Below are 25,356 nucleotides of genomic sequence, written 5' to 3' on the forward strand. Positions count from 1 at the left end.
CTCTTACATCATAAGTGGAGATTAGGAGGGGGATTAAAACGAGCAAGGAGTGGCTCATATTATTTATCCTGCACACTTGCACAAACAGAGTGTGTGTAATTGTTTGACTACTGTTTCTTAATGGGTGTGGGGATTATATACTTTTTGTCCTTCTCTAGGTGCAGAGTATCCTAATAAAAACCATCCCCCCGTACTCCGCTTTGCTTCGTACAGAAGGTGGCTATTGAGAAATGATTGCCTCCTGTATGGCTGGACTCTGACATTTTAAATTTTATTGAGAACATTCGGCTGTGACGTGTGCAACGCACCAGTTCGACGCCATGAAGCGTACCGTGACTCGCCTGCGCTGTAAACAACCACCCTCCACTGTGCAAAGAGAAGCGCCGAGCTGAACAACTCCACTGTTAATGTTAATTCAGTATTTGGAAAACCGCAGGCTGACTGCAATTCTAAAGCAGTCCAGAAAATCGAAGTTCACAACGTCTCCTTCTGATTGGCCCGATTGAAATTCCACCGGAGGAATCCAAGTAAATGGGAGAAAACCCAGACTGTCCGTGAAGTGGGATTTTAATTGAGAGGAATTTTACAGGAAGTCAATGGCCAGGCTATGTGCCAATATATTTTATGTGTGAACTTTTAACAACAGTAAAGAGTTTAATACAATTTTGCAATATCTGAAATGCATTGGGATCAGCACAGAGTTGTTGTAACTAGAGAAAATATTAATTAAAAATGTTTTGTGCATTATTCCTTTACAATACACTCGATGTATAAATAAAAGATTTATTAGACATATATTTTGGTGGATGTCATGACTGATGGTGTACTGCATCAGTAAGATCTGCTCTTTCAGTAAAGCTAAAGGTGATGGTGCAGAAACCTCCAATGTTTATGAGCATAATCTGCAGAGTGTCAGGAAACGTTCTGATGTAGAAATGGTTCTTGTGACTGTAGCACTGTGAACGAAAAGCAAAATTAAATCAAACAATTGAAACAATTCCCAATGTTTTCAGAAAACACACACGATATAATTTCCTGAATCTTTGAAGTTTTGTAATCTTACTCTAGTGCTCAGTTTTATTCTGTGCCCTTGAAGTAATTACCAAAGATTAACTGTTTTAAAAGGCACGGCTGTTTTTATTTTTATTGCTGTTCTTTAATTACTCTTTTGGTTTCTCTAGCGCCCTTTCAGGCACTGACGGGTTTCTTGTTGCCAACGTGAATTACAGACCCGAGTTTGGGCGTGTTAGGTGGTGGTGTGTTGACTTTGCAGTTGCTCGTTTCTGTTTTGAACTCTTGCCAGCGCAGAACACGGTTGTTCTTCTGGCTTGGACCGAGGCCAGAACACGACTGATTGACGGTTCCCATCTTTGAGGTGGCAAAACGTTTTTGTTCAGTTTGACTGATGCCTTTGAAATTGGGACAAATGTGGTGTGCGTGCATGTGTTTGCGCCTGAGCTGCAGTTTTCTGAAGATTTTCGTTTGTGTGGGGACTCTGAGACAATGTGGCTCCTTTCCAGTTCAGGGGTGGTCAAATAAAAACAAGACGGGGGGAACGCTAAGGGACGCCGCAGGAATGACAGCAACATTCAGCTGAGGCTTACACAGGAGCACTGAGCTGCTGTTTAAAGAGAAATCTGCTTTATGCTATATCTGCTTAATCTGTACGCGGTACACTTCAACTAGTTGTTTCTTATCCAGTTAGCGTTTGACCTGAAGCTTCTTGTTGAAAATCTGATGAACGACAGCCATCGGGTAAATGAGAGCTGATTGGCTGACACTGAAATCATGATGTGACCTTGTTGGAATCGTCAGGCGCTTGTTGAAATGTTAGAAATATTCAGTGTCAAATCATAAAAATACAGACGTTTCCTTCTCCCTAATGATGTCTAGTCTCTTTGTGCTTTGCGTAAGAAAAACTAGTTCCAAAGGTTTTATTTAAGAGTCACTGGACTCTTGGTGATTTCAGTACAATTATTTCCTTGTACACAGATCTGTGGTTTCACAGTAAAATTGCAGCCAGTAGCTTAAAAAGCTATAAATTTAGCAAATATAGAAGTTTTTAAAAGTTTTTCTAACTCTCAAGTTGTTTATTGAACTTCTTCCATACATGCAACCTCTTGTCTACATGTTTTAGACAAGGGGTCTAAAACAGTTCTGGATAAACATTGTTAAAAAATATAAACAATTCAATACAGAAGACATTTTATGGCTTAAATTTGATAACAATATCACCGTTAAAAATGCAATGCTGTGACGGTATAGGTGCTATGAAAACTGCGGTGGCAGTCCCTTGCTAATTGAAAAGTTTAGCCACACCAGTTCAAACAAGAAGTCTGGACCTCTGACAGTGCAGCAGATAAATCCTATTTATTTGATAGAATGTGAACTGAAGTCTTTCAAACTGATTTATGTGCTGAAAATACAAATTTCAGTCTTTGGAGCTGCATTTCAAACTTTCAAATGAGAAAGATTTCATGCAACTGGAGCCTTGTTAGCTGGAACAACCCTGGAGACGAGCAGCACTGAACTGCCTCGATGTTGCTGTATTCATGTTCCTCCCTTTGACATGACTGATGGCTTCGGTGCAGCATGCGCGTGACTTAGCTTATTTCACTCTGTGGATGATACGACTTATGTATTGTTACAGGAGCAGCACAGTAAACAAAGGCTGATTACTCCTTGTTGCAGAAACTACAACAAAACATTTGCTTTGTCCTCTGTATGTAATGGGTCGAATATTTCATTGCTTTTTAAAACACGTGACTATATTCTGTTCTGACATCCGAAGAAGCTCATCTAAAAACCCATAAAATCCTGAGTTTTAAAATGAAATCCTGCCTGCATTTTGAAAATAAGTCACAATGAATTAGCTGACTAACTGTCTTCACTGATTAAATACCACTTCTTGTATTTTAGTCTTCCAGGATTGTCTTGAAATAATTAAAATGCGTCTAATTTAATTGTCATTGTGGCTTTCCCACTGTGTCTCTTGCGCTGGGGCCCATTTTCAATGAGTCACACAACAAATATCTCTTGTCTTTGGGAAATTAAAACACACCTCTTTATTAGAATTTGTACTTTAGGTGCAGTACATGGGACGATGAACTGACGTGAAGCGTTTCCTCTCTGTAGATCCGTGTCTCATCGTGATGCCGCCATGCGTGGGCGAGGCCGACCGCTTCAGCCTGGAGGCGCTGCGGCACATCCACAAGCAGCTGGACGACGACAACGACGGAGGGATAGAGGTCAACGAGAGCTTGGAGGTGAGCTTCAGGGCTCGGCGTTTAGCGTTTCTTTTAGGGTTGATTGGCGTCACTGGTACGAGTTGAGTCCAAGTCTCAGCAATTGACCCAAACTATCAACATAGAGAACAAATAGCAACCTTGACAATTCAAAGAGAGGTTTTTGCAGCTAGTCCTACAAAAACTAAGTGTATTCATTAAACCGTCGTGAAGAAAAAGAAAACTTCTACAGTTTTTCAGAAATATCATAGTAAATAACATTTTTTGTGGATGAAATTTTTCAAACATAGTTTTTCGTCTTAGGTTTTAGAACAATAAAAGTAGATGGAACAACATCCCAGAAGGCAAACCGAGTTCTTTGTGTGACTATAAATAAGAAATTTTTTTTTTAATTAAATAAAAAAAGCACAACTTTTAAGATCAGGTCGTTTCAGTTGTTGAAATTTGATAGACTAATCTGTTCATCTCAAGACATGACTCATAAATATTGTGATGAGAATATCCGTTACGACTGTCATCCTGTCTTTTTATTTCATCACAATGTCAACCCAATGTTGCAATAACATTCAGTAGCTAAAAGTAAAAGGACAAAAATATTATTAGCACACATAATTTGCATCATTTAGTCATGACTCAGCCTCCTATGAACTGGAAATGGGTGTCACTGCGCATGATGCTGGCAGCATCATGCTGCGGATATGTTTTTCTTCATCTAGTGGTGGTGCATTCCTCAATGTTTCTGGAATAATAATGAAACTTCACCTGAGATCATTGTCTAAAATGGTTGAAATTTGGGCATATTTTATAATTGCAGCAGGTAAATGTTCCCAAAACTCAAACAGTCTCCTATAACACTCTAGAATTGAGTGTTATAGTCTCAACCCAATTAAAGGCAAAATAGACTACACTTAAAAACTGGACCTTGTCAGAAAAACAACCCATTAAAATATGTCCAGAAAAATGCAGAGGCTTCTTAATGGCTATAAAAAGCATGAATGAATGAGGTGGGAAATTTTGCAAATCAACAATTTGTAACAATGCTCTTGTTAGAACAGTGTGAAGGGACCAACATGCCTCAAGGTAGTGGTTTAAACAATGCATAAATATCAAGAATCAGAAAGAAAAATCTTCTAAAAGAGATAAAGTTCACAAGCGTTGACCTCACAGTTAAATGAAACAACAAAATTAAACGTCAGAGGTTTAAGAAAATAAATGCTTAACCTTGAAACTGCCACTTTTCTAGATGTTTAATTACTAGCCTTGCATTTTGTATATTCAGCTAGAGAATGTTTTCCTAAAGCTTTTTCATTTGCCTGATGGTGCTTTGTTGAAGCAGGATCTCTTGTCCGTCACAGGTCGACGCATGTAAATATTTAGTTTCCAGCACTGGGAGAGAGAGAGAGGGAGGACCTGGCTGAAAGTGAAATGATTTTAATGCTTAGCGGTCAGTCATCAAAGGATGAGTCAGCATTCCTGTCATAGCGACACATCGTCACAACACCGAGCAATGCTATGACGGATTTTATGTTACGGCCGTGCAATGAGGAAAATATCTCTTTCAGTTTCGATTTCAGCTCCAAATAAACACAAAACTGTGGGATTGCTGGAAAAAATTGTAGCCACATTCACTCATTCATAACATCAGTATTTCAGAGATAGAAATGTTTTGTGGTTTTCGAATCAGATTCAGACGAAACCCTTAACAATGTTTCTGTCCTCTCACACCCCAGCATAAAGCAGCTGGTTGGAGGTGTTTGGTTGACTGGAAGGGTAGATTGACGCACGAGAGCACTCTGATCCGCCACCCTCCATTCCAGTCTCTTGCTAATAAACGTCTGACTACCGCTTTTTTTTTTTCCCCCAGGAGTAATTTCAAGTGTTGAAGGAGTCCTGGTGTGAGGGATAGTTATACCCCTCTGCCCTGTCTGTGGCGCCTCAGTTAGTCGTTTGGGTCTTGTTTTAACGGATCCCTGTCCACGTTAGGGCATGTGTGTCAGTGATGTGCTATAAACAGCCTGGTTTAACTTTTGTCTACTATGACGATAAATCATGTCCGTTTCTTTCCAGTGGAAGACAGTCATTGGAGACAGATTCCATAACACCATTGAGTCTCTTCTTCCCAAATTATTATTTTCTTCTTCTTTGTTTGCTTTCTGAAGAGAGATGTCTTTGTCAGTGGGAGATTGTGACAACATTTCTTTGAATCTGACATATTTCCTTAGTTGCCGTAGACTCACTGCTGGCCACTTTATTAGACACACCTTACTCATACCTGGTTCAACCGTCTTTTGAGATCCGGTGGCCGTTGGAGTACCTTGAAAGTCGCTGTTCTGATGTACAAGGAACCAGTTGGAGAGGATCTGAGCTGTTTTACGGGGCGGATTAGTGGCCATCAAAAGATGGGTACACTGTGTTCAGAAAGGGACAAATGTGTTCAGCAACAGTCCCGATCCGTGACCGCCAGACAAGCTGTAGCTCTGCTTTCATGCTGTTTCCGCTAAACTCTCACCCTGTCATTGTAATGTTGCAGATGAAGACTCGTTGGACCAGGCAACCTTTTTTTTTTCTTCTTGCAGTCTGTTAACTGTCCGTGTTTTCGTTGTGCCTTCAGGAACAATATTCTGCATACTTTGGTTGCAGCAAGGTGCAGCACCTGGTTGTTTCAAGTGCTTTTGACATCAATGCGACTCACTTATTTCTTTCACTTGTTTTGACAATTTCTTCTAATCCCGGGCTATGAATGTGTGAGAACCTGCTAGTATATGAGTTGCTTCTGAAATATTTGAACCAGTCCGTCTGGCTCTGACAGCAAAGTCACTTAAGCTTTCAATAAACCCGTCTTCCCTGCGTGGGTTTTGTGACCTTGTGACCCACTGCATGACGCTACCACCACCGTGCTTGACGGTGTTTGCAGTGTTCTTAGCTTCGAATGCCTCTCTTTGACATCAACAGCTAAATCTATGTCTTGTCTGTCTATAAGATCTTCTTCTCCAGGCATTTACTTAGGACAGATGTGGTAAATCAGGTTAATCGCGATGAATCGATTAATTAAGTTACCGTCAACTAATTTAACAATCGATTAATGGTTAACTGGAGAACACAGACTCAAAAAAGGTCATACTCTGAAAGACAGTTAGAGCTGTTTTCAGAGAACCGGGGGGACGGCAGCTGTAACTAAGTAAAAAAAAATCTAAATATTTATTGCATTTCAGTCAAAAAAAGTTTTTCTCTTTTAAAAAGTAATTCCATTATTTGTTCGTTTGCATCTTTTAGTGTATTCCTAATACTGTACACAAAGGCTTGAGCGCTTAAATGAAAAAAATGAGCAGAATGTGCAACTTCTTCTCCGAATAATCGTTTAATCGTCAGAAAAACTGATAGATTAATCTATAACCAAGATCATTGTTAGCTTTAGTCCTACATTTATTTAAACGCAAATCAAAAAACTCGCCCTTGCTCAAAGAAGTGCAGAATTGTTCCTCTTTGTCCTTAAACTTCAAGTGATTCTGGGGATATTTTATGGTTTTATCATAAACTGAACCTGCTTGAACACGGTTCTGCAGGCTGGACATTTCTGCTCACTCTCAGGGGTTTTGGATGACGCCCGTGGGGTCTGTTGCTGAGCACAGCCACCGGGGGGGACGGCAGGTGCATGTCCTCGCCTCTCGCTGCCGGGCCGCCAAGTGGATGTTCGGCCGGATCGTGTTGCATCTCTTGAATTGCACGAGCTCAAACCTCGTCACGGACCGGAGCTGTGGTGGTTTTGGTGCTTCTGTTGCAGACTGTTATTAGTTCTCGGCTGATTGTGCACAACGTTCCCGAGGGTCCGTCGGCGCGGAGGCGTACTGTACAGTATATGCAACACGTCTTAGAACGACGCGAACGGGGAGAAACCCGAGTCGGGTAGAAGCAGCATCGAGGGTATGATACGTCTATAAAAAGAAGATTCTTAAGGGTGTTTGTTGACTTGTCTGAGAATGTTCAACACAGAGATTTGATTTACAGCTGAAACGTACGTCTCGTGATGCTTGCATCACCAAATATGAGGTGTCATGTGGTAAAAAGTTAGAAAAATAGCTGTTTCTTGGACTGTTGGGTCGAAGACAGAGATGCATGAAGAAATCAGTGGCAAGACGGATAGAAATATAGCAAAAATGATGACATACTGAACAGAAAGGAGAAATAAACAGGATTTTTTTTTTTTTTTTTTTTACAGCATATTTTCTTTCATTTCAAGAAGAGATGGTGACTAAAAAGAAAATTACCTGAGCTCGTCTTGGTTGTGGTTAGATGCAGGATCTAGATTCAGGACAAAGACTGAGAATAAATAAAAACGGACGCACAATTAAGATTAAAGCCGCCTTTAATATGTTCTGGTTCATTTGTTTTGAATAAGAGAATAAGATAAACAGCCATTTTAATCACTGATCTCTGTGCAGCTGTCCTGCTAATGGTGTCCAGTAGCCTCCAGATTTGACGCAAAAGCAATTTCCTGCTGATTTATACTTCATAATTAATTCACGGAGCCAAGAAAACCGATTGTTTTTAGACCACCCCTTTCACTGGGGCCACGTTTGTGTAAGTATTTCTTTAATAGGATAAATTAGACAGCTTTGTGAGACTCAGAAACATTGCTTTGGACTGCTACTGCTGAGCAAACTGCACTGCAGTTCTGAGAGAACAGTGGATGAACTTATGTTCACTTCTAAATTTTGACCAAAGCAGGAAGCGGCAGCAGGGAAATGCTGTGGTAAATATGGTCATTGGGACAGAGCAAAACCGGATAAATGAGGTTCGTCCTCTTCGTACCAGGAAGGACTGCCTGACTTCGGCAAAAGGGATTTTTATAGAGTATAAAAGCATAATAATTATAATGTTTTGACACCATTTTCAAGTAATACATTCGCAAGTTTTGCCTCTCTAAGGCCTAAAACTTTAATTTTGTAGGGAACGCTCCACACTGGAACTGGAAGATATTTTAAATATTCAGAAAACACAACAACTGTAAATAAAAACAGAAACAATATTCGCACACAAACGAAACTTTAAATAAATGAACTATGAAGTCTTTTTAAACAAACTTGCCCTTCAAAAAGCATTATTCATCGGAGTGGAAATGATGAAGCTCGTTTCAATTCATCATGAAATAAATTGAATAATTGCTGATTAGAAAATGGAGTTGCTACTAAAGGTTTCACAAGACTCTCCGTGTTAGATTTTCATCGGGTCGCTAAGGGGAAATGTTTTTATGTTGCCAACAAGGAACCAGCAGCAATTAATCATGATTATTTACTAGAAGTTAATAACGGCACTTGGCCTTGTCAAGTTAAAAGATTAACCATCTTCAGTAAATTAAAGTGTTTAAATGATCGTTTGTTCATGTTTCTGTCTGTTTGTGTACTTCTGAAGCAATAAAATCCTGTATAAATTCAAATGATCTATTGATATTTTGATAAAAAAAAAAAAAAAAAATCAAATCAGCTTGATGTGTAATCATTCCACTGTTGGGAAAAAGACCTTTTAAAATGAAGCATTAAAAGCCCCCAATTTATGACTTTGACCCCGACAAGTGGACGCAAACTTCTGACCAGAACTGTAAATCTGCAGCTCCTCAGAGAAACAAAAAAAAAATGAAAATTACGAAATGATGGACGGCTTCACCGGAGTTCACGTCTTCATAAATCGCAGCCCCGTGCTGTTTGTGTCATGTTAACGACATATCAGGAAGGATCAATCAAAATCACTGTCCTCCGTCCTACACACTCTCTCACTTAGAATAATGTTGATCTCCGAGTGCGTTTGTCACCTTTACAGTGATGATGATGGAAAAACAGCGGATGTAATAACTTTCGCTCGTTAAATGAGAACAGATTGACTGCTTAGCTGAGTGTCACGGCGACACGGAGTCAGCGGAGCAAAGGCTCATGGGAGGAATACCAAAACTCAGCCAACTCCTCCTGAAGCTCCTGGAGTCTGGTCCGGACAAAAATGTTCTTTGTTCTCTGCTGTGTAAGTGTGTGTCTGTGTCAGTCTGGGTCTGATTATGTCACAAACCGCTTGTCATAGGCTGTTGTGCCGAGAGCATGTCGTCACATCGGCGCTGATGCTTGATTCTCAGAGGGAGTCTGGACTTTCTATTCCTATAAAGATTTCTACCAACCCTTGTTTGGAGAGATTCCCTCCTCTCCTCCGTTCTGGTAAATGGATCTCAACTCTGAACCACCAAAACCACAAATCACCTGCAGTCAGACCTATCTGTATATTTGTGGCTTGCTGCTTTGACTTTATATGGCTCTATAAAGTACCTCGAAGCTTCGTCTGACTGCATGCAAAGCGTCTCTGCCAACCTGCCGGGAAGTGGATTCGTGACGCAGCTCTGTGACTATTACCATATAGCCTTAGATTTCTAAGAGAAAGGCCTTGCACTTTTATGCATTTTATTCACAGTTTGATGTTTTCTGTTGCCTTAAATGTTGAATTAGAAAACAGTGACGTCTTCCCTTTGAGGGAGCGACGTTGAAAATTGATATTATTAAAAAGTTTTCTGCTTTTTCCTCTCCATGCTCATGTGGTTTGGAAAGTATTCTTTAGGTCTTTGGCCAGAAAGTCGTTTCGTTTCATCCTTAACTTGTAGTGGTTATTAAGGACGAGTATCACACATGCTGCTCTGTAATACAGACTGCGGCTGTTGGGCATTTATTGGCCGTTTGCGTCTTTCACAATTTCCATCAATGGTCCAATGTTCTCAAGAAGGTGGGAGGATACAGAAAACACGCGCATGTGCCAGCCAAAGCAGTGTCCGTGCGGGAACAAATAAAAGCCATCTATCCACTTATCTCGTGCTACACGCAGACCCGTTGCCATGGCAACCGACTGACAACAGCTGCATTAGCCTACAGAGCAGAGATTACATTCAAGTGTGTCAAGATCCCACACTGGAAAACACACAGCATTTCCCACAAAGAGAGCAGAGCACTCAGTCCGTTACAGTGTTGTATTTTATGCATGATGTTTATTTTTGTGATGATTAATGAGTAAAAATAAGTAATAAGTATAAATAGATAAGTAATAAATAAATGTACTGGGCTGGTGCCTGTTTGCGTGTTCTCACGACTAATCGTGAACATTCCGGCATGACTCCATGTCATATTTTACAATCTGGCTTCATGTCTGACTCCTAATAAACTCACCGTGGCAACTGTTGGTATCGGTGCTTTTTGTTAGTTTTTTTTTATCGCGTTGAAGACGTCCCTGATTACGGCTTCACCGAAAACTCTCGGCAAAGTCTCGCTTCGACAGCTCGAGAGCCCTTTTACGTCTGACTCAAGTGCGGGCGCTTAAGTCAGCGCTCGTCCCAGACTTTTAATTTCACAGGCCATTCAGACAGCTCCTGCGAGCAAAAGGATTTTTCTTTCAATCTGTGACAGGAGGAACATTTGCAGCAGACAGCCTTTCAACGCCAGGCTGCTATTATGTATTCAATGTCAAACTCACAGCAGTCCTCCAGCTCGGGCTCCTTTGAGCACACACTGGAGACGTGTGAAAGTGCTGCGAGGTTCTGATGTCGACTGCCACGTCTGCATATCTGTGTCATAGCTAATACTGTTGTTGGAGTATTTCTACTAAATGAAAGAGCTGATGAAAACATCTGTCACGGCGCAGTCAACAGACATAGATCTAAAACCTCTTAATTAAAATGTTCCCTCGGTTGTTGCTAAACTCTTAACTCAAATACTGGTTTTGAGCTTTTTTGTGTGTGCGTTTGTTTTTCTGGGTCAGTTGGGACGTCTTTCTGTTTTTTTCTGCCCCAAAGTTGAAGAGGGATTTTTTTTTTTTTTTTTTTTTTTTTATCACCTTTTATTTGCTGCTGAGGTGAACAGAAAGCAAACTGTGCTCAGCTTTTCACTTCTTACACTTTGGTGTAGAGCTCAGGAACTTTTCGTTTCTCTCTAAATTTCAAATTTGATATTTTCACAAGTTATCTGAAAAAAACGAAAAGAAAAACAGAACTACTTTCAGTCCTTAAAACTCATGTAAATTATGTTTAACAGAGTGGGGTTGCTGTTTTTTTAATATATATATTTATTTTACACTCGCCAACAAATAGACAAAACAAAATCACTTTAATTTTAAGATGTTTCAAAATTATGTAAGGGAAATTTCAGTATGAGATGCTTCCAGGATTGCTTGTATTTCTCTTCTTACAGCAGAGTTGAAATTTACTAGCCTATCCCAGTTTGACCGCTGGGCTAAATTAGCTAAAGGAATGGAAATCTTTGGAATGTTTTTTTTTATTATTATTATTATTATTTCCGTTTTAAATCAACTGAGACCATTTTAGCTGAGTTTCTTCAGACGGTTTCTCCTCTCCAGTTAATGTTGAATGAAAGTACACTGTCCTTCTGAACAATATCGGAAACGAATCGATTTTCCGGCACCTACAACGTTTCCTTCATCTATAAATAAGTGCGTCTGTTGACCCGTGTGGTCTTCTATTGCTCTACTACTCCTACTCGTAAATGGCATACCTTTTATTTTTAGGATTAACAAAATGTTTTAAAGTCACATGTCGGTGTCGGTAGTTTCCCCTAATCTACATGCAACATAAACCCTAGACTTAAAGGAAACCGTCAGGGTGGGAAAAGTGACATTCTTCAGCGGTCCGACGCTCATCTGCATCACAGTCACAGGCTGGTGGAGAATCATAAACAAGCAAGATGACAGGAGTTCTTCCTTTCTAAGCGCACGCCCGGGCCACACACGTGTGCACCCAGGAGCCTGGGATGAATGCTTTGAGGTGTTTGGTAGTCAGCTCTGATCCTTGCTAATGCTGCTGGTGTTCTGGCTGTTCTCTTCGTTCGCTTTGTCTCTGCAGGGGCTCTCAGTTGTGAGCGCCAGAAAACTAAAACGCACACACACACACACACACACACACACACACACACGCACACACACACACACACACACTCACAGAGGTGGAAGCGACACCTCTTCCACAGATCTATTCTCTTTTCTAAACCCTTGAAGGGAAGAAAAAAATAAGTCGGCATGTGCTTGTGTGTGGTGTGTGAGCGATACAAAGAAAGACTTGAAGATAAAACTCTTGTGTTTTTAAATCCCGACAAGCACAGCTATCTGTACCTTCGTCTAGCTCTGTCTCTCTTCTTTTTTTTCTAGTTTATAATAGAAGACATGAAGCAGCAGCAAACCAACAAACACAGCAACCTGCACCGTGAAGACCAGCACATTACAGTGGAGGAGCTGTGGAAGGGATGGAAGAACTCTGAAGGTAAAGCAAAGTTATTCGTCCCTGTCAGGAAAAACCCGTTCTGTCCTGAGCGAATCTCTGCTTTCTGGTTTTGCCTTCCGTTTTCCACCTAAATTCACCTTTTAGGGGTTGCCCAGACAGGTGTGAGACGCCAACGCTAATGTTTTTACATCATCAAACATAAAGCACAATTACTGATAATAAAAGAGACAAACTGATAATAAAAAACTTCAACACACTTCAGTACAATAAATCACACAACGAGGGCGTGGTCGCTTTCAGGTAAACACCAGCTGAGATGTCGTCCCCGTAACGCACTCCGGTGTGTTCCTGCACTTCAGGCAGAACCTGTTCGGTTCGTTTGCCTTTCAATCGGCACCGATGGAATCCTCTTACATAACCGTGTGAGCATTCCCATATATTTTGCAGGAGCGCTTCCTTCTTCTTTTCTATAATTTCATCTCTTATTTGCTGAACCGCTCTGCTACAGTTCAGTTCATCTTTTACACGTTTTCGTCCTTCATCCCACAGCCGGGTCCAGATGTTCTGACAGTGCCACGCGTGTCGCTGGCATACTTAGTAACTGTAAAAAAACAACAGCGAGTTAAGGTTTCAAGGGCTTTACATGTGCTTAAAGGCTTAATAATTTAATATCAGGGTTCAGGTCTGAATAAGGGTGGTAAAAGATTTGAAGTTTGATCCTTTTTCCCGCCCTATTTTCTTTTTTATTATTTTTGTTCTGACGCTAGAGACTTCTATTTGCAGAAGATCTGCGAAGAGAGAGAAGCTGGGAAAGACATGCAGAGCAGGTTCCAGATTTATTTATTTATTTATTTTATTCCGAACATTATAGCAGTCTGAACAGCGAGGTTCTGTACTTTGGAGTTGAAGGTCGTCCTACTGAATTTTTTACTTTAATTAAATCTTTAAGCTCTGATTCTTTCATTTGGCACGATGCCAGTATCTGCAAATTTTTCTTTACAGGCAGCCATCTTTTCTGACACAAGAAGGCGATGACGGCAAACACTTGGAATAATTTAAACAAAGTGAAGTTTCACCACCAAAACCGGAGCTGCTAAGTTTGCAAAACTCAACATATTTTAGGCACAGTCGCGACTCTTGACCGTAACTGCACTTCCTTGTGTGCCATTGTACAATCAAAGGCTTATGCTCGCTTTTCTTTCCGTCTTTCTCTGTATCTGACTTCATGCTGTGCCTTTGTTGAGGGGGAGCAATTTAAATGTGGGCTGATCACTGGTTGTTAAAAATCGCACGCCTTGTAGGTTTTTGACAGATTTTCTGTAGGAATAGTTTGTGCTGCATCTGCCTCTTGAGCTTTTTGTTTCAGATATTTGATGATACGGCGACTTTACTCCGGCAAACACCGTAAAGTTAAGGAAATCGTCAGCAGTGTGAGTTTGAGAGTAGAAACAAACAGCAGTTGTGAAGTTCAGTCACTTGCAGGCTGTAAAACAATCCTGGACAGTGGGATCACTTTTCAAGGAAACATATTATATAAAAAATGTTCCAACAACCTGGTTATATGTGTGTGCAAACTCTTAAACTCATAGTTTGTTGAAACACCTTTTGTTTTAGTTTTTGCCTGCTGTTTGTAGGAATTTCTGGGTATTTCACCCACACTGCCTTGCAGTGCAATTATTTCATCACAACTAGTAGAGCCATTTATCCGAGAAAGGAGTGGTATTTGGTTCTAAATGACTATTCTCACTTTTTAAAGTGACTCAAGCCAGATCTGATTTGATAGTATTTTAGTCTTGATTTTATCTGTTGATGAACACCTTTTTGTCTTAGTTATCATCATAATTCTGATTGACTTCAGACTTATTTTTTAGCGGTAAACACTTAACTTAACACTGACGTGCAGTGCTGTTTTTGAATCAAGCTTACATTTTGCTTCTTTTTTTTTTTAACAATTGTTTGCTTGGTTTCATCAGGGAATTCAACAAAACTTGTGTTTTTTATTGTTGTTTTTTAAAGAAAATGTTCCTAACTTTGATCCTTATCCTTTTAGTACAGACATGGAGATTACAGGAGATTGTGTCTTTATTTGAATAATGTAAATGTCAGCTAAACTTTATTTTCTGGTAATCTTCGATGTCAGTTACCCAAGAAATAAAACGAAATCAGACTTGTATAGCGCTTTATTTGGACGCATTAGAAGACTAAATATTAAAGTGTGGCGCAATAAACAAAGCATTTATCGCTGCATCTCTGCGTGTTTTTGGCCCCTAAACGTTTTGCTGGTTTTTCAGTTGCATTTCGCAGAATAAATGCCACATTAAAGCCAGAGAAAGCTTTTGGAATAAGTTTAACTGGGGTGTTTGCACTTCCAGAGCCAGTGTAAGTCAGATCTAGGTTATTTATTTGAGTTCTTTGAGAGTTTTCTAACTCTGTCTTTAACCTCTCATCAGTCCACAACTGGACCACGGAGGACACGGTGCAGTGGCTGAAGGAGTCGGTGGAGCTGCCGCAGTACGAGAAGAACTTCCGGGACTTCCGGGTCACAGGGAACACGTTGCCTCGGTCAGTACGGCCAGCAGCTGCTGGTCTTCCTCCCCCCTCTGCCTCAGGAGAAACTTAAATAAAAGCTTTTCAATTTTTATGACAAATCATTAAAAGTAAAAAGACGTTCTTTTCTTCCCATCCCCCCTTCAAATAAAGCAACCAGTGATTTTTTTTTTAATTTAAATTCTGTATTCTGCTGCCCTCTGCTGGTTAAGAAATGCAACACAGGAAAAAAATGTTTGGAATATTTTAAATGGCAGACATTCCTCACGGCTTAAAGGTTTCTTTTCATCCTTAAGTCCGACGTTCAGCTTCGCAGTCATTCGGTCCATTCGCTAACGCTAACAAAGTTCCCAGTCATGAGTTTTAGTCTTCAGTGGAAGAAGCTGCAGATGAAGTTGTTATTTAAGGACTGTCATTAAATGAACTCCTGTGCAACGTGAGCTGCTGCAGACTGAATGTACTGAGTGACTAACTGTAACTAGGGGGAGGCGGTGGGTCGTCGGGGGGCTTCATGTTTCTGCGCCGAGCTGACTCATGAAGTGATGTCATAACCAGAGGGCTCGGTTGTTTTCTGAGCCGTTTTAGATGCTGATCGACGGTCCACCTGTCGGTCCCGTGTTTCTGTACGGAATGTTAAACATCTCCCCGATTTACTGTCTCGAGGGGGGAAAAATATTAAAAATGTGCTACTCTGTCATTTGAATGTATGCTCTGTTTGCGTTGTAGAATAGCGGCAAACGAACCGTCGTTTATGTCCATGCAGCTGAGGGTATTAGACCAGCGGCACAAGCAGAAGCTCAACCTGAAGGCGCTCGACGCTGTGCTCTTCGGGCCTCCTCTGCGTGAGTACGGCTTCTGTTCCAACGCGGCAAACCGGCGGCGCGTCTCCTTCTCACCCCTCACTCTTGGGTCCCCTGCAGGTCCGCAGCACAACTGGGTGAAAGACTTTGTCCTGATGATCTCCATTGTGATCGGAGTGGGAGGCTGCTGGTTCGCCTACATTCAGAACAAGTCCAGCAAGGTGCACATTTCTCAGATGATGAAGGATCTGGAGAGCCTTCAGAACGCCGAGCAGAGCCTGATGGACATGCAGAGCCGGTAAGACGACCGAGCAGACTAGAAATTCTGAAGTACGCTTTCATTTAACTTTTTTTTTTTTTTTTCTTTGCATACAAAGTGATAAATAGTTAGATTTTGTTCAAGTAGCATGCTTAATAGTTATGCTTGCCAATAGAAATTCCTGCCAGCTGACTGAACTTTGACTGCAAGTGGCGGAGATGTTCAGGCTCCCAAAGAGCAGTGAAGACACGGATGAAGGAAAATAAAAGAAATTGCGAGGAAAATTAGGTGAAATCGGTATTATTAGCGCAATATGGAGCAACAGTTTTGCAATTACATGTTTTCTTGATATTGTGCAGTCCTACTTTTAGACTTCAGAAGAAAGATAATGTAGTAAAAAAGGTCAAAAGGAGCTGCTCTGGTCATATGAGACCAAAATTTAACATTTTCAGCCTACCTGCAAAACGGTGTGTGTGTGCGTGTGTGTGTGTGTGCGTGTGTGTGTGTGTGTGTGTGTGCGTGTGTGTGTGTGTGTCGGGACAAACTAGCAGTGAAAGAAGGACATGGCAGCATTATGCGGTGCTGAGGTCTAATGTTCTGCAGGAGCAGGCCAGATTTGATGTGAAGATGGATGGAGCTGCCTTTTATTAATAAATAAATAAAAGGCAGCAAATGACTTGAATCTGAGGTGGAAGTTCATCTTGAAGCAGGATCCACAGCTAGAGCTTCAATTGAATGGTCCAATCAAAGTTTGGATGGAACTCAAATTTTGAATCTGTTCCAAGATGTGAAAACCGATGATCATACATAACAATCAGACTGAGCTTGGGCTATTTTGCAAAGAACAAACCAAATTTAGATGTAAAAAAATGGAGAGAGAGAGAGAGAATCCTAAAGATGGCAGCTGTTAACTGTAACGATTCTACAAGATGTTGAGTCAAGAAGCTCGAATGCAAATTTATTGCACATATTTTAGATTCTTAAATAAATGTAAAAAAAAAAAAGTCTTTTGTCTCATTACATAAAACACATGGACATTTGTTTCCAGGCTGGAAAAGGCTCAGGAGGAGAACCGGACGGTCGCCGTGGAGAAGGAGAACCTCGAGCAGAAGATGAGGGACGAGATCATCGACGCCAAGAAGGAGGCCCACCGGCTGCGAGAGCTGCGAGAGGGCGCCGAGTGCGAGCTCAGCCGGCTCAAATACGCCGAGGAGGAGCTGGTCCAGGTGAGGTCTCCCGGAGGACTTCCTGTTCCTGAACGCAGCTTAACCCGTTTCCCCTGAATGCAACTCGGCCAGAGGCACATTATCAGTCAAAACATGCTGGCCGGCTGAAGTGAATATCACACGGTTGCGTGCATAAATGTGTGGAAACATGACTTAGTTCATATGGAAATTAAATTTGAATTCACTTTGATGCGGTTTGCACATTCTTCGCTGTCTTTTGAACGATGGATTTAATTTAAAATAAGGGGGAAAAGGCTCGTCTGGGTGCAGAGCTTTATGCAGATGTAAATGTATTCATCACTGTGGCTAAACCACCTAAAATTGAAAAGATTAGTTTTATATTGTCTGCCTTAAATTTTCATTTCATTTGCGAGGGACCTGCTTTGCATATTTATCCGCCTTCATAAAAAAAAAAACGAAAAAGAAAACCCTACAGCTCTGCCCTTGGATTCGAGTCGGGACAAAAACTCCTTTTATTAACTCATCAGATATGGAAGAATCCAATAAACAGTAATCTCTGTTTATTGGTTTATTGGAACCGTTCGTTCGAACGGTTTCTGTCGGCGGAAGGTTTATGTTTTTTTGAAACCCCGTTTGTGACCTGTCACCTTCCTGCAGGTGCGGAAGGCTCTGAAGCGGGCGGAGAAGGAGATGCAGTCGGAGCGCTCCGTCCCCGAGGCGCTGCAGAAGTGGCTGCAGCTCACGCACGAGGTGGAAGTTCAGTACTACAACATCAAGAAGCAGAGCGCCGAGTTCCAGCTGTACGTCGCCAAAGACGAGGTGAGCTTCTCTTTGGCGGCGCGGGGAAGCGACGGATCCGGAGCGCTCCGCCGTCCTTCAGCGCCGGGATTAGCGGCCGTAGCGATTCGTCCATATTTGCATTGTATAAATTTGAATGAATTTCGCCCTGATTGGGCCGTTAATGCGGATTGTCAAGTGACGGACTTTTCTTTGATGGAGCTGCCCTAGACTATGTGGAAATATGCGTATAGATTTGATTCTTGTCTGATGCAATTTCAGGCAGCTGCGTCAGGTTTCAAGGACACTTAAATCTTCCCGAACATCAACAAATTCTCATAATGGCAACTTTTAAAAAAAAAAACCCTCTTCGATCAAGCCTGACCCTGTGTGAAGAAGTAATGACACCCTGACCTTATAAGTTGTGGAGGCTAAGAGTTTATGATAATTTTGACTGTTTCTTCTTTGCAGAATTGATTTCAGTCACATTAAAGAGGTTTTGATTATAACCAGCCATCTTAACTGAATTCAAGTCGCTGCTTTGACTAGTCCGCTACATAACCCTTAATTTGAAGCTCTGATTCCTTCAAAAGTGAGAAACAGATCTGTTAGCCTAGTTCTGTGTCAAATAATTATTTGAAACCTGTCTGAAAAAATCTTATTCTACATATGTAGCAAAGCTGATCGTGAGAACAGAATAAAGAAATCTTAATGCACTAATAATGTTGCATATTGTTTGAATTGAACTTGTAGAAGTTTTAACAAATGTTTTTATTCGTTTGATCAACTAGATTCATTCTGAGTTGTTGCAGAAAAGTTCAGTAAATAACTTTGGCTTCCTCTTTTTTTTCTTTTGTTTCAGGCAGAGAAAATAAAAAAGAAAAGAGGTTCTGTGTTCGGAACCCTTCATGTCGCCCACAGCTCGTCCCTGGATGAGGTGGACCACAAGATACTAGAAGCAAAGTAAGACTCCAATCTACTTCCTGCGTGCGCAGTTCCCCTCGCAATCTGATTTACGATCATTTATTTTAACCCGAGTTCATTAGAATAACTTAGTCTAACATAAAGCAAAATGGAGGAAAGCATTTTCCTCCATTTTGGAAAGCAAAATGGAGAGAAATTAAATTTCTCAGTCATTCACGGCTAAGGCCTTTGCGTATATTGGAGTTCAAGTCACCAGCAGCACAAAACCCCCAACAGCCTCATTAATCTGGGATTTATTCCCGTCCTACTGTTTGTTCGCAGTAAACTGATTCAGGAAGTGACAGAGAATCAGACTGATTCTCCCTGCACATGTAATCAAGGCCTGAGTTTTATTTAGCTAAAGTTCTACAGAGAAAAATGTATTTAAGATATCCTGAAATGGCGTGCTGTGGTGGTGCAGGGGGTTAGAACGCCCCACGTTCGGAGGCCTTAGTCCTCGACGCGGACGTCGCGGGTTCGACCCCCGGTCCCGACGACCTTTGCCGCATATCTTCCCCCCCTCTCCTCACCCTCCTTCCCGTCTGCCTACTGTCGAAAAAATACGAGCCACTAGCGCCGCAAAAAACTCTTCGGAGAAAAAAAAGGAAAAAAAAAAAAGAAGATATCCTGAAACGATAAGGGACGTTCAATGTCGACATTTATTATGAATGTTTTGTGGCAATAAAAATTATTACTCACTATTATTATTCCTTCATCAGTCTTTTTGGGCTTACATCGATCAGTTTGAGCCTTTATTGTCAGACAGTGGTGGGAAACTCTTTGGTGTACACTCAAATCGGTGTTTGTGACAGAAAACTTATCAACGCACATTCGGCCTATTGGGAAACATTTTGGCAGCATCATGCTGTGGGGGGTCACCACCTTTAGAGTTTATAAGAGGATCTATGAAGGTAGGTACAAGAAAATCGTTGTCAGTCCTAAACATAGTCCTGTGTTAGAATGGCTTAGTCAAATTCCAGTATTGAGTGCTGAATACACACATGGACAGCATGCCACACTTGTGAGAGTTTTATTTGTTAGTTGTTTTGAAGCAAACCCCAAATTGTCCCAAACATGTCCGCCATGTCCGACCTGCATGCAACGCCGGCTCTCCGCTGGTGTTAATACCACCGGTGTCCTCTGGTGAAAGGCCAGCTCCTGATCTATTCTACACTGCTTTGCAGATTAGGGTACATTCTTCTGGGCGCTTAACTTTGTTTAGTCTGGGAGGTTATTTAGAGTTCCTCTGAAATCCAGTTCAAAGAATCGTTCAGTTGTTCAAACACCAAGGGGAATCACAGGAAAAACAAGAAGAAAGTGCAGAGCTCCGTCTGGCTTCTTGTTAGGCAGAGGTCCAGCTTTACAAGTGGGTCTGCTTCGTGCCAAAAAGCGCATTAATCTTGGCTCGTCAACTTCTTCTGTGTGCATCTTAGAAAGGACGTTTTGATGTGCATCAGAGAAGAATCTCTCCAGCTCGCCAAGTTCGGCACGTTCAGAACCAGGGCCGTCCTCTTCATTTAGTTTTTCCCTTCTTGTTTTTTTATATATATATATTTTTTTAGGAAAGCTCTGTCAGAGGTGACGGCGTGCCTGAGGGAGCGGCTTCACCGCTGGCAGCAGATCGAGAAGCTCTGCGGCTTCCCCGTCGTCAACAACTCAGGTCTGCCGAGCCTGACGGCCAGCCTCTACTCGGACCACAGCTGGGTGGTCATGCCCCGAGTCTCTGTCCCTCCGTACCCCATCGCAGGCGGTGTGGACGACCTGGACGAGGACACGCCTCCCATCATTCCACAGTTCTCCAGTGAGTGCGCCGCGCCATTTATTTATACATTTTTTTACACTCGTTCTCAGCAGGAGAAAATGTTGCCGCTTGCTCCGGAACGACGTCCGATCTTTGTTTTGCTCTCCCAGCCGCTGCGTTGATCCGACCCCCGCTGACCCGCAACAGCAGCCTGTGCCGCTCCCGCCGAAGCCTGCTGAGCCAACAGTCGTCCCTGATGTCCCCGGACCCAGACCTGCTGTCCATGGCCGGCTCGTCCCTCTACTATCGCCCCGACGCAGACGACGAACAGTTTATGTTCAGTTTGGATAGGAGGGGGTATGTAGCTGTGGCCGGAACGCCATGGAATGGTTTTACAGTTTGGACTAACAGGTGTTTTATCCAGACACTGACAGATTACCAAGAGGGTTTCACTGAGTGTTATAGACTGTCTTCTGTCTGCAGGCAAATCACATTCATCTCATTAATCGGACGTTTGTTTTAGGACTAACTGTCTCCCGAAAATGAAACGATCTGATTTTTGTCCCAGTGTTTCTAACTTATAGCCGAGAGTCTCAACAAAGCCTGGTCCAATCTTTACCAGACTGCAAAAACACAAAAGTCTTGTTGGTCTAGTTTCTAACACTTGAAGTAAGACAAAATGAACTTACAAGTAACTTTTCAGCATGATACAGGAGCTTGTTTCAAGTCAATAATTCCTTAATATTGATGAAAAAATACTAGGTATAAGTGAAATAATCAACCAATGGAACAATGCGTTTTTCCCACATTGTAAATTAAAAATGTCTTGTTCCACTGGCAGATTATTTCATATCTAGCTGGTACTTTTTCATCATTATTAAGGGATTATTGACTAAAAACAAGCTCAGTTATTTGTGAGTTAGTTTTGTCTTTATTTCAGGTGTTCTAAGAAAACAGACCGAAAGTGCTTGTAAGATTTTGTGTTTATTCGGCGTTGGCGGTAGAACTGGGTCATAGTATTAGCAGCAGTAGAGGTGCAATAGCACCAGAGTGTGGTTAAAAATAGATGTATTTTAAAGCTTTTCCTGGTTTGTTGTGATTTTAGTTGTTGTTGGGAAAGATGTAAACAAAAATTAAAATTGTGAATTGGCTGTCGTATTTTGTCCCTCCTACCCTCTGTGGTTAATATTCTGAACAGTCGTACATATTTCCACATTGCGGCGACGTTTTCAGTGTGTGACCCGCTTGTTCTGCTTCTCCCCGTCAGAGAACCGGCTCAGGACGGCAGCTCCGACACGGACTCCCTCTGCTCCACCATCGGCCGGAAGCAGCTGCACTCCCCCGGCGCCGCCGACGCCCCGTACCGCCGCATCTCCCGCGAGGAGCTGCTGCTGCTGGGCCAGGGCAGCCCGGAGCGCCCCGGCTCCACCCACACCACCAGCAGCAGCAGCAGCAGCAGCCTCAGGGACTCCACGCCTCCTCCCATGCCCCCGACGCCGGCCGCCACCCCCTCCGGCCCGCCCTCCACCTCCCCATCCCCGGCCCTGGAGCACCACCCGTTCACGCGGAAAGGCTCGCCCGACCTCACCCGCGTCATACCCGAGTCCCAAAGCATGCCCCTGTCGCAGGGCAGCGCCGCCTCTCCGACGGGCAAGGGCGTCTACAACGGCATCCTGGAGAAGTCCTACAGCTACGGCCAGCTGCCGGCGAGCATGCTGCCCAACGTGGGGCGCCACCCGTCTCTCACCTCGCTGGACTCGGAGGGCCGGAGCCTGGGGAGAGATTACAAGCTCCACAGCACCTCCTCCCAGGACTCCTGCGACAACGGGGAGAAAATCAAGCGCTCCTCGTCTAAAATCAAAAGCTTATTTAAGAAGAAGAAATAAAAACATTCAGAGAGAGGTAGCGTGTCGCGTGTGACAGCGAGAGAGAAAACTAAACTAAAGGAAGAGTTTTATCGCTCATACGTCACTGGAAGATAAAACATTTCCTTTTCTCTCCTGGGTTTTTTGTTCTTCTTTTTTTGTCATCAGAGATGGAATGTAGCTCAGCCTGGGTGCCGTCAAACGCCCCTCAGCCTGGTAGCCTTATTTTTCAATAATCCCTTTGTATTTAGTTCTCGCAAAGAAAAAACCCGCACAGATGGAGGGAGGAGCCGAGGCAAGCTCAAAACCTGCTCACGGTTCTCCCTTCCTTTCTTTTCTTTGTATTTAATTTTTTTTTTTTTTTTAGTTTGAACCAACCAAAAAAAACCTCTTCATAAAGGGTCTAAAGGTGCGGTCTGTACATTTAGTTTCAAACTCACAAGGTGTAGTGTTTCACTGAAGACGTGTTGTGTGGATGAACTCGTGTACTTGACTCATTTCATTCAGAAGAGAGAGAGAGAGAGACAAATAATCCTGCTAAAAGTTTGTTGCACTACTGCTTTCTTCGTGGTTGTGTTTTTTTGGGTTTTTTTTGGCGGGGAGACGGAGAGAGGGCGCAGCTCACGGAGTTAGAATCAAGATGTCGACATGAAGGGAGGGGGATGCATGAGCGGTCGTAATGAAAACGCAGCACAGAGCCAAAATGATCTGATGTGCCCTCAGTGCCACTCTTTATGGATGTCTCAATATAAATATATAAATAGGACAAAAAAATAGATATATATATATAAACTGTTTTCACACAATGTTCTTAAAGGTGATATTAATAGATTTTTAAATTTTACGGCTTCATCGCGGACTGAAGCCGCAGCGGTCACTTTATCTGTGTTCTTGTCGCCCTTTATTACTTGATTACCTGCATTCTGTAGCCATACAGTAACAAAATCTACTATCTTTATGTTTTTTTTGTTTTTAAATATATATATATATATATATATCCTGCAGCTTTTTAAACCTGGTGTCACTACAATGTTTGAGGGGGGGAAATTGGCTTTCAGGTGCATCTCTCAAGTAAGTTAGATGATCATTGAAAAGCTTATTTATTTTTGTAATGTAGTTTAAAAAGTGAAAGCTGTGTCTCGTGTAGATTTGTTACATACAGAGTGATGTATTTTAAGTGTTTTTTTGGGGGGGGTTGAAGATTTTAATCTTTTGCAAACCTTCAAATGGGTTTCGATGATCCCTGCTCAAGGATGCAGTCATCAAGAGCGTGGAGTCGAACGTTATTATGTTTCCCTCCTTCATATATAAAGTAAAATTGATTCTTTGTTTAAAATCTAATCACTATTTTGAACAATAAATGGCAAACTCCGATTAAAATAAAAAATCTATATCCCTCTTCAAAGTTGTTTTCACGGTTTAACTATGTAATTTTTACTTTTTTTTGTTTTGTTTCATGCTTAAATATCCATACTATTAGAGCAGATAGAAAAGTCTAGAAATTAGATTCAGTTTGTACTGAAGTCTTGAAGTGGATGGCTTTTGGGAATCCAGCCTCCCTCAGTTTTCCTTCCACTGAACTTACCATTAATATTCTTGTATGCAGCACTCTATGAGCAGCCATCAAGTATTTTTAATCTCTCATCTCATAAACAACATTGTTTTTGGAGTAACTTTATTTTATTTTTTTAGCTGCAAGTAATAATCAAAATGAACAGAAATAAACACTTGAAATGTATCACTCTGCGTAATGAATAGAAGTTTCACTCTTTGAACTGAAGTATCAGCTTAGGAACATTGATTTTTTTTTTTGATGCGCCTGTATGTGTTAAAATTCCAGTGACACTAAGAATAATCTGCTGCCAATCTGACATCACACTGCAAGGCAACCAGACCCACCCAACTGTTTGCCTAAAACAAAAAAAGCAACAACAAAAAAACAAAACACAACAATAACAGGAAAAACAATATGCGGCAAGAAGTCAAGCTGTTTGATCCGGATCTGATGAATGATGCACCAAGACCTGCCTCTCCTCCCTGCTTCTGACCCTCCCTGAGTCCCCACTAAGCTCGACCCTCGCAATACAGTCCGGCTCATCACCTATGGGGCCCGCAAACCTAGCGCACTGATGTCAAGAGCTTCACACTGTGATTACTGGCCGCTTCCTCTCGTCCCGGAGCTGGGTGTCACCGCTGCAGTTTGAGAATGCAACAGTGCTCCAGCAAGCATCTAGGAGGTCGCTGAGCCGATGATCCAATGTGTGGTTTTAAAAATAGAAGAAGAAGCAGAAGAAGAAAAAAACAAACAAAAACTCGTACATGTGAGAGGTTGTCGGGCAATGGAGCGCGCAATGAAGGGAATGCAGGACAGGGCTGCTAGGTGGGGAGGAAGTGAATGTTTACGAGGAATGTGGGGGTTTGAGAACATTTTGTGTGTGTGGATATTTGTATACTGTAGAAGAATTAATAATAATAATAAAAAAAAAAGAAAAAAAAAAAGGAAGCAACCAAGATGGTTCAGAGTCATGTTTGCGGGTCTGTTTTATGCTTTTGTCTGAAGTGGTGAAAAAGTGTTTCATGCAAATCAAACAGCTGCTGAAATTTCATTGCCAAAAGAGCACAAATAGCACAGCTTTTATATTTTCTTTTTCTTCCAGTTTCCTCTAGCCTCGCAGGGCATGTTGTGCCGTATCTAGTTTCATGTCGGAAGTTGAGAAAGTTG

The 25,356-nt window shown here is 41.9% G+C and overlaps 1 protein-coding gene across 1 annotated transcript in view; it reads left to right on the top strand.

Annotated features, from left to right (window-relative positions):
• stim2 (stromal interaction molecule 2) overlaps positions 1-25,111 on the top strand; it is a 47,195-nt gene extending 22,084 nt beyond the window's left edge. Inside the window, exons 2-12 of the mRNA XM_023346484.1 lie at positions 3,136-3,266; positions 12,423-12,534; positions 14,946-15,057; positions 15,769-15,884; positions 15,963-16,140; positions 17,150-17,327; positions 17,946-18,107; positions 18,928-19,028; positions 20,591-20,829; positions 20,940-21,126; positions 22,037-25,111. Coding sequence (XP_023202252.1) covers positions 3,136-3,266; positions 12,423-12,534; positions 14,946-15,057; positions 15,769-15,884; positions 15,963-16,140; positions 17,150-17,327; positions 17,946-18,107; positions 18,928-19,028; positions 20,591-20,829; positions 20,940-21,126; positions 22,037-22,655 — 2,135 coding nt within the window. The 3' untranslated portion in view covers positions 22,656-25,111. The remainder of the gene's footprint in view (positions 1-3,135; positions 3,267-12,422; positions 12,535-14,945; positions 15,058-15,768; positions 15,885-15,962; positions 16,141-17,149; positions 17,328-17,945; positions 18,108-18,927; positions 19,029-20,590; positions 20,830-20,939; positions 21,127-22,036) is intronic.
• Positions 25,112-25,356: the final 245 nt, after the last annotated feature.

Source organism: Xiphophorus maculatus, chromosome 14 (genome assembly GCF_002775205.1).
Source record: "Xiphophorus maculatus strain JP 163 A chromosome 14, X_maculatus-5.0-male, whole genome shotgun sequence".
Classification (NCBI taxonomy): domain Eukaryota; kingdom Metazoa; phylum Chordata; class Actinopteri; order Cyprinodontiformes; family Poeciliidae; genus Xiphophorus; species Xiphophorus maculatus.